This window comes from Vicia villosa, linkage group LG1, assembly GCF_029867415.1.
Source record: "Vicia villosa cultivar HV-30 ecotype Madison, WI linkage group LG1, Vvil1.0, whole genome shotgun sequence".
NCBI classification, from domain to species: Eukaryota; Viridiplantae; Streptophyta; class Magnoliopsida; order Fabales; family Fabaceae; genus Vicia; species Vicia villosa.
This window is the reverse complement of record NC_081180.1, coordinates 227,591,588-227,601,246: the sequence shown is the minus strand read 5'-3', so window position 1 is coordinate 227,601,246 and position 9,659 is coordinate 227,591,588. Positions and strand designations below refer to the sequence as shown.

Genomic DNA, 9,659 nt, shown 5'->3' with positions numbered 1-9,659 from the left:
GAAAGGAAAACAAGGGTCCAAGCATAATGAACGCGCGTAGCGCGGGCAGGGGGCGCTTAGCGCGAACCACTGGGATGAAAAATGTTATTTTTTGAAAAATTATTTCAGATTATGGAAGCTTATGATTTATAATAATTTTTGAGTAATTTTCCAGAATTTAATAAATGCATTAGATGGATTTAGAAGGCTATTTGCATGGAACTTGATTGTTGTGAAGTTGTGCATCATACATTCATAGTCCAGTGATGTTTGCAGGACAATTGGTCCATTGGTGTTGCATTGCATTGTTTGTGACATTGCATGATTGGATGATGTTTGATTATTTGTGATGTGAATGATTTAAATGATGATTGTGATTGAATTGTGTGATGATGTTGTGAATAGATGATGATGAGCATATGTGAGTAAGTATGTGAAGCCCGAGGAAACGTTGTATCGGTATATGTGTAGTTGTTGATTATTTGTGTACCACTACTATATTTATTCCTTATGTCTTATATAATAATTATGAAATACTCACCATTTCTATTTGAATGTTGCCTTTACGTGGGTAACGTGCGGGTAATCAGGAGTAGTCCGCTGAAGTTAGAGGATAGCTTTGTGCAGTCCTTTTTATCGCTTGTTTAGAATAAAGAAATGCTTTCTCTGATACGTAACATCGGGGTTGGGATCGTGTGTTTTGGAACTATATGTTCATTTTGAATTGTTTTTAACATGAAGTACTTTTATAGTATTATGACGTTTGGTTTATGAAACATGAACGGTGAGGTCATGAATGATGTTTTATGAAGTTTTTAATGATGTTCTTAAACTATGAATTCAGCTACGAGTAAAGTGATGATATTGTTGTTGTGTTTAAGAAGCAATTGAATTATAAACCTTTTAGAACCTGTGTTACAGAGCAGGACGTTTATGTATGAAGTTTTTATGAAGGTCACCCTTGTGTGGATGTGTTATTTGATTTATTTCGTATTATATTGCAAATAGAGATAAGAAAGATGGTAGCTTTAAAAGATGCATGACTTGTTGTAAAGGTCGAGGAGAATGGTATTATATTGCCAAATTTAGAAGGGTGTTACATGTTGTGCGGAGAATGGTGAATTTAGGGTGTGTCAAGATTGTGGAAATAGAGATAAGAAAGATGGTAGCTTTAAAAGATGCATGACTTGTTGTAAAGGTCGAGGATTTGATTGTAGAACTTACGTGAGGAACACATGGACACCTACGTCGATGCGGCGAGACTGGAATAAAGTGGTGATGGCTGAAGGTGGTGGTGACAGTGTTGGTTCTTTTGGAAGTAAGAAGCATAAGATTTTGATGGCGTCATCATCTCAAGATAATGTTACGGCTACCTCTCATAGGTCAAGATTTAATGCTGCTACTATAAGAAATTTAAGCTTGAATATAACTAGCTCTTGTCACCAAGGTACTTTCTTTACAAGAGCTACTTGGCTACAATGAATATTAATGGGCATATGTCTAAAGGGTTTGTTTATGATCAAGGTGTTATTGATGGAATTAATGGGCATATGTCTAAAGGGTTTGTTTATGATCAAGGTGTTATTGATGGAAAAGATGAAATAATGACTTGTGTTTCAGAATTGCAACTTGAAAGTAATGGAAATGGAAAGAGTAATAATGACTTGTGTTTCAGAATTGCATGAAAAAAAGAGGAGAATATTGACAGGAAGTTTCCTATCAAAATTAGGAAATTAGGGTTTTCTACATTAAAGGGGAATAAAACTAAAAGTAAAGGGAATTAAAATAAAAGATAAAGAAAAATTTGATTTCTTTGATTGATTTCAAATGTCTCTATGTGACTACATTATATAATATTTTTAATGGATAATAATAGAGAATTTCTTTAAAGACCCCCTACCTTCTTGAAAACCCATAGTGAAATTTCTAAAATGCCCCTATATTTCGGAGATGCATCTCCGAAATCACTTTTTTTCTGAAAAAAGTTGATTTCGGAAGTGCACTTCCGAAAACACTAAAAAAAAGGTGTTTTCGGAGATGTATTTCCGAAAACACAAAAAAAAGGTGTTTTCGGAGATGCATTTTCGAAATTAACTTTTTTTTTTTTTGAGAGAGGGGGTGCCTTCGGAGATGCATATCCGAAATATTTCAATTTTTGGTCTTGGAATGTTTCGGATGTGCATTTCCGAAAAAATTATGTAATTATTAAAAAATTAAAATCAAGGTGAATCAATACAATTAATAGTATAATTAACTGTATTAATTAAAATATATTATTAAATATATATCAAGATATAATAATAATATTAACCTAATAAATATTTAAATTTACATTTTATTTTTATATAAAAAATTAATAATAATAATAAAGATATTTATTTTCTATTTTTTTATGATACATAAAAGAAATTATTTTATAAACTAATTTTCAAAAACAATTTTATAGTTATAAAAAATCATTTTATAAACAAATATAAATTAAAAAAATTCTAACTTACATAAAATTATTTTAATTTTCAAATTTCCTAAACAATTTTAAAGTTAAAAATTATTTTACTAACTTATATAAATTAAAAACATTCTGATTTCATAAGTAAATTTTGAATTATATAAAATTAAATATATAACTTATTTTTTTGTGCTGGGGGATTCTCATGCATAGGTGTTGTCACTACATTCTTTGCTGGGGGATTCTCAGGTTCTTGTACTGGCTTTGTCACTTGTTCTGGGGGCTTTGGTTGCCATTTTCTTACAATCTTTGGTGTGCATTTGTGCCCAAACTTTTGACATTGATCACAAAAAAGTGGTTTCCACTCATACTCAACCATTTGCTGTAGCTTCTTACCTTCAGTATCTTTAATAGTAATCACTTCTTTCATCTCTTGAGAAACATCCACTTCCACCAAAATCCGAGTATAAGACACTTGAGCTTTGCTAGCTGTGCACTCGTCCGTAACCAGCAGGTTTCCCAAAGCACTTCCTATCTTATTAAGACTCCTAACTCCCCATAGATGCAATGGCAGATGAGGTAACTTCACCCAAATAGGAAAAGTTCGCAGCATATCCTCCTTTAGACTGAACCCTGGTGTCCAATCCCTGATTAGAAGTGGCATATTCCTCAATGTGTAGGGACCTTTCATCAACACCTCATCTTTGTCGCTATGTGATCTGAATTTCAAGACGAAATAGCCTTCTTCATGATACACCATTTCAGGCAGTTGAACAAAGCTCCACATACGTTCCATGAAGTGTTTAAGCATATTCATGCTGATATTTCCTCCAAGAGCATAAAGAATCAGCGTCGAATCCCAATAGAGTAGCTCTGATTCAATATCTTTCTCCTCTATTTCAATTTCAATTTCACCATCTACAACCTTAGGTGCGATATACTCCATTGTTAGCCCCTTCGCCGGATTCCGATTATCACTCAACACATTAACCCATAGCTTCCGTTGTGGATCCTTCTTGTCTGGCTCAGTTTATAGATTAGGGATTTCAGTTTGCTTCGCCTTCGGAATTAGGTTTTCAGTTTGCTTTGCCTTCCGAGTAGCTTCAACAGTCTTCTTTCCACTGGTAGAACCAGATAGTAACTCACCATCCTCCCCGTCGCTTTGAATCGTCTCCACCGTGTGCACAGTACCATCAACGCTGCGAAGTTGCAGCGACGCTGACACCGATTTCTTCAGTCGCCCTCATCCTCTTCCCATCAACGCTGACACTTCCTCTTTTATATATAATTTATTTTTCATTTAATAAAATTAAGAAAAAAATTTCTTTTAATTTTTTTAAACTAAATGAAAAATGATTTTTTATCATAATTAATTATTAAAATAATTTTTATATTTTTGATTTTTATTTATTATTTTGAAAAACTATGTAATTTGAAATTTATATTGAAATATAAATAAAATAGTAAATAATTTTATTCTTATTTGATTTCTCTTATTTTAAAATTTTGCTGAATAATTATTAATGTATTTATTTTTTATATAATCATAATTATTATGTATTAGCTATAGTTTTAGTATTTATTAATTTTTATTGAAATTAGAATAGAAATATCAACCGTATAATTATCATTATTATTATTTATAATATATAAATTATATCAATTTTATAATATATGAATTAATCAATATTCCAAAAAATTTTAATTTTTGGGATATTTTCGGATATGCTTATCCGAAAAAACCTCTGATCATTTTTTGGAGGGTTTTTTCGGATATGCGTTTCCGTATGAATCAAAATCCCATTTTTTTTGGTGTTTCGGATATGCATCTCCGAAATAACCAAAATCCCAATTTTTTTCGAAGATGCATCTCCGAATTCTGGGAAAATCTGAAAAAATATTACTTCAGAAATGCATTTCCGAAGTAGGTGTATTTTTGAGTTTTCGCTGGAGATTCTCCCCATAGGGGAGTCTATAAAGAAAATCTCTAATAATAAAATAAAAGCCCAAACACTACTAAAAGCTCAATAACCATACTAATAATATAAATTATATTATTACCCTTCTAACAATAACAATACTACTAATATAAATCATATAATACTCCTTCTATCATTGCCACAGGGTTCACTTGAACCTTGTCCTCAAGGTTCAAAAATAAATATGAGAGTGGAGATATTGTTCCCGGATCCCATTGAGTAACCACAAGAATAGGCTTATTTTTATATTTCCATTCACTCTGACTGAACCAAACAACCGCCTTGCTTATCGAGGAAGGATCATACACTGAGTACCATGGCATATTATCTCTCAGACTCTCAAATAGAATTTGCTTTTGGTCTCCTATGCCACTTGAAGCTTGAAAAACAACACCAATGCATAACGTAATAACCACTACAGCATCAACAACATGTCCCCCAAGTCTAAGAATTGAAACACCAACAGCCGAACACCGAGTATAATCAACTGCAACAACTTTAATTTCCGAAGAAGAGCATGACACAAGGCTTTGACCAAGGCTAGATATGACATAAGGCAAACCACCAGAAATATTTGCTAAAGCGTACAAAGCATTCTCTTATAATGCTTGAGCACACTCGCCCTGCATGAATTCTTTCGAAGGAGCTATGGTAGCATTGATTTGAGCAGGAATGCCATTAGAACTGGCTATCTCTCACCTCGCCTCTTTGCACTAAGAAGATAGATATTTAAGAGCACCAGCTGCTTCATCTCTAACAAGGTCATCATTACCAGGGCCTAACAATTTCAAAAGTTGTTTAGTCACCTATGCGCTCAACACCTTCGAACAAACCGATGCATCCTCCATCATTACAGAAGCAAGTAAAAAACAAACACTGGCTAAAGAGCTAGGCTGCCCTTTTCCAAACAAAATATTTTGACTAGAAGTTTCATTTTCAATTGTAGGATCCAGAGGAACACTTTTTTTTTGGTATTCCTCTTCAATTCAATGCAACTTAGCCTCTTCTCTAGTTGTCAGTTTTTTCCAGTGTGTGAAACTTGTTATAAGGAAGAGCAAATGGGCTTGACAGAAGGCACCAACAAGTATACCAATCCAGAGTCCTTTTCCTCTCAACTCAAACCCGAAACCCAACATAACAGCAATAGGAATTCCACAAACATAATAAGCTCCAAGATTCATATATGCTCCCAATTTCTGCCAACCAGATCCTCTAGCAATACTTTCATCACAGTTTGGAAACTCATTTGCAAACGAATTCAACATATCGACTAAGCAAGCAGTGCAATGCATTCGGTTCGCATTAGGATACTCTTCAAATTCACCTTGAACCTGAATAAGTGAAGGATAGAAAAACACTTAGAAAGGGGGGGTTTGAATAAGTGTAGCTTTAAAAACTTGACCGATAAAAATAAATTGCACAGTTATTTTTATCCTGGTTCGTTGTTAACTAAACTACTCCAGTCCACCCCCGCAGAGATGATTTACCTCAACTGAGGATTTAATCCACTAATCGCACGGATTACAATGGTTCTCCACTTAGTCAGCAACTAAGTCTTCCAGAGTCTTCTGATCACACACTGATCACTCCAGGAACAACTGCTTAGATACCCTCTAAGACTTTCTAGAGTATTCTGATCCACACAATCACTCTAGTTACAACCTGCTTAGATAACCTCTAAGACTTCCTAGAGTATTCTGATCCACACGATCACTCTAGTTCCTTACAACTTAATGTAATCAATTCTAAGAGTATTACAATTGCTTCTTAAAAGCTATAATCACAAACTGTGATATTTCTCTTAACGTTTAAGCTTAATCTCACTAATATATTACAACAGCAATGTAGTGAGCTTTGATGAAGATGAAGATTCTGAGCTTTGAATAGAACAGAGTTTCAGCAAGTTAATATGAGTTGTTTTGTTCAGAATCGTTAACCTTGCTTCTCATCAGAACTTCATATTTATAGGCGTTGGAGAAGATGACCGTTGAGTGCATTTAATGCTTTGCGTGTTCCGTACAGCATCGCATTTAATGTTATACGCTTTTGTCAACTACCTCGAGCCTTGTTCACGCTGTGTCTACTGACGTTGCCTTTAATAGCTTCTAACGTTCCTTTTGTCAGTCAGCGTAGCCTGCCACATGTACTTCCTTCTGATCTGATGTTTGTGAATACAACGTTTGAATATCATCAGAGTCAAACAGCTTGGTGCAAAGCATCTTCTGATCTTCTGACCTTGAAGTGCTTCTGTGCGTGATACCATCAGAACTTCAGTGCTTCTGATCTCATGTTCTTCTGATGCTTCCATAGACCCATGTTCTGATTCTGCTTCGACCATCTTCTGATGTCTTGCCAGACCATGTTCTGATGTTGCATGCTGAACCCTTGAGACAAAGCTTCTGAGCGCTAAATTATGCATACTCTTTATATATTTCCTGAAAAGGAAATTGCATTGGATTAGAGTACCATATTATCTTAAGCAAAATTCATATTATTGTTATCATCAAAACTAAGATAATTGATCAGAACAAATCTTGTTCTAACAATCTCCCCCTTTTTGATGATGACAAAAACATATATAAATGATATGAATTTGCGATCAGAAAGAGCAGTCGGCAAAAGACAAATTACACAGCTATAGCATAAGCATGTGAATATGTCTCCCCCTGAGATTAACAATCTCCCCCTGAGATAAATAATCTCCCCCTGAAATAAATACTTGAAGAAATTTAATAAAAGACTTCCCTGATTATTTCGGTAGAGACGATCACATAAGCTTCTGTCTTCAGAGAATTCATAGCTTCTGACTTCTGCTTCCATTGGACAGCTTCAGAACTTGAATTTCTTTAGATCCCTAGAACACTCATAGCTTCTGATTCCTGCTTCCATTTAGGACAGCTTCAGAACTTGAATTTCTTTGATCTTCAGAACATTTACAGCTTCTGATTTCTCCTTCCATTTAGGACAGCTTCAGAACTTGAATTTCTTTGATCTTCAGAACATTCACAGCTTCTGATTTCTGCTTCCATTTAGGACAGCTTCAGAACTTGAGTTTTCTGGATCTTTAGAACATTCACAGCTTCTGATTTCTGCTTCCCTCGGATAGCTTCAGAGCTTTGAATTTCTACCAACATCACTTCATGCTAGATTTGTATCAGAACATTGTTGAATGTACCAGAGCATCATCAGAGCATCTCTACATCCTGAAATGTTACAGAACAAAACTAAACGACAAAAGTCAGCATGAACGAGTCAGAACATAAAATGTATATTAGAACACATGATATGTATCAGAGCCATATAGGCTAAAATAATGTATCAGAGCAAATAGAATTTTGTCAGAACAAATAGACAAATATGGATCAAATTCTATTATCAGTGCTTCTGATTCTGAAGCTTGACAGCACTCAGCTTGCTTCAGTTTCCATAAGCTTATTCTTTTTACAGAATAACGCTTCTTATGGTTTTGCTTCTTGTGTTTGCTTTGAAGATTCTCTTCACTTCTTTATACCTGCAAAACACTTAAACCATATAGAACTTGCAGTTCTTGTTAGTAAATGTGTGGGAGCTTTACCCAGCAACTGATAGATTAATCAAATCATTTATCATTTATCTTCTCCCCCTTTTTTGTCATAACATCAAAAAGAATATTTCAAAAGATTCAAATGTATAAAACGACAAATAAAATCACTGGAATGTAAAAACAAAGAAACTTTTCATTGATAATCAAAAGATATTACAAAAGGTTCTTATGTTTAACAAGATGAGAAACATTCCTAGCAAATACATAAAAAGTCATCCCAAGAGGAAATGACTACAAAAATTAAAAACAAAACCCTAGCAAGACACATTCTGTGTCAACCCATCAAGAATCCCTGTGGTCTTCTTGTCTTTCCAGACTAGAACCTCCACTGTAGGAGAGATTCAAGAGACCAAAGAGGAAGAGAGGGACAGTTCACAGACAGAGAACTGCTGTTGCAAACGGGGCTTTCTCTTAACATAGAAGTTAAGAATATCATTCTTAACCTCTTCCCATAATTCAAGAAAGTCTTCTGTCTTTGGGTGAACGTTGATAACAACATCAAAGAAGAGGTCTGACTTGAGAGGTATTAGGAGAGCCATCCCGAGATATGCATAGATCTGCCGCCTTTGAGTCATAGATCTTCAACAGGCTTAGAGCAAGATTAAGAGATCCAGACAAAGGATTCAAGATGAACGCTAGGTTTGAACTAGGATTTTTTAAAGAAAGAAAAACTTTGTTTGAGCAGGAGAAAAAACAGGAGAGAGAGAGAAAACTTGATGAGGAATGCAAAGGAACGGAGGATTTAAATAGACAAAAATGAAAAAGTACAATAAAGAAAATGGTGAAAAACAATTAATGTTACATGACAAGACGGGAGAGAGATTTTGACAAAAAATAAGATACGCACAGTTACCTATGGTCGGCGTCCCTTCAACTGCACGCGCGCTTATCCATGAACAGTAAAGACAGGTTTACCATCCGAGATAAAACGTTACAGCTGTTTTGCTTTAAAAGAGGTTCTGAATCAACTTAGACAATGAAACGTTAGTAATAACCGAATCATAATTTCTAAAAGATTTCAATCAGAACTTCTGATTAAAAAATAATCCACTTTCATTTCAGAAGATACTCATACATAAGAACTTCTCATCTTCTCATTCTGGGCATAAATCCATACTGATGTTCTTCAGAATGAACTTAAACCTATCTTCAGCCAGGGGTTTTGTAAAGATATCAGCCCATTGATGGTCTGTATCCACAAAGTTTAACGATAGAACACCCTTCTGAACATAGTCCCTTATGAAATGATGTTTAATCTCAATATGTTTAGCTTTTGAATGAAGAATAGGATTCTTAGATAAACATATAGCAGAAGTATTATCACAGAATATAGGAATGTTACTCTCATATATCTGATAATCTTCTAGCTGACTCTTCATCCAGAGCATCTGTGTACTGCAACCAGCAGCAGCGACATATTCTGCTTCTGTTGTTGATAGAGCAATAGTTGCTTGCTTCTTGCTATACCAGGAGATCAAATGACTTCCAAGAAATTGGCAACTTCCTGAAGTACTCTTTCTTTCAATTCTGTCTCCAGCATAGTCAGCATCGCAGAATCCTACTAAGTTGTATTCTTTAGATTTTCTGTAAACTAAGCCAACATTAGTAGTACCTTTCAGATACCTTAGAATTCTCTTAACAGCAGTTAAATGAGATTCTCTAGGATCTG

The 9,659-nt window shown here is 34.6% G+C and overlaps 1 protein-coding gene and 1 pseudogene across 1 annotated transcript; one reads left to right on the top strand and one right to left on the bottom strand.

The window, feature by feature from the left end:
- The first annotated feature begins 813 nt into the window (after positions 1-813).
- Positions 814-1,821, top strand: LOC131596176 (protein SHI RELATED SEQUENCE 2-like; annotated as a pseudogene).
- A 773-nt stretch (positions 1,822-2,594) lies between these two features.
- Positions 2,595-3,374, bottom strand: LOC131596170 (uncharacterized). The gene has a single exon (XM_058868759.1). It carries the CDS (start codon positions 3,372-3,374, stop codon positions 2,595-2,597), a length of 780 nt encoding a protein of 259 aa, XP_058724742.1.
- Between the last annotated feature and the right edge of the window lie 6,285 nt (positions 3,375-9,659).

What these genes read in the sequence shown, in the direction of transcription:
- LOC131596170 (XM_058868759.1), bottom strand. Translation starts at nt 3,374, where the DNA reads ATGGAGTATATCGCACCTAAGGTTGTAGATGGTGAAATTGAAATTGAA.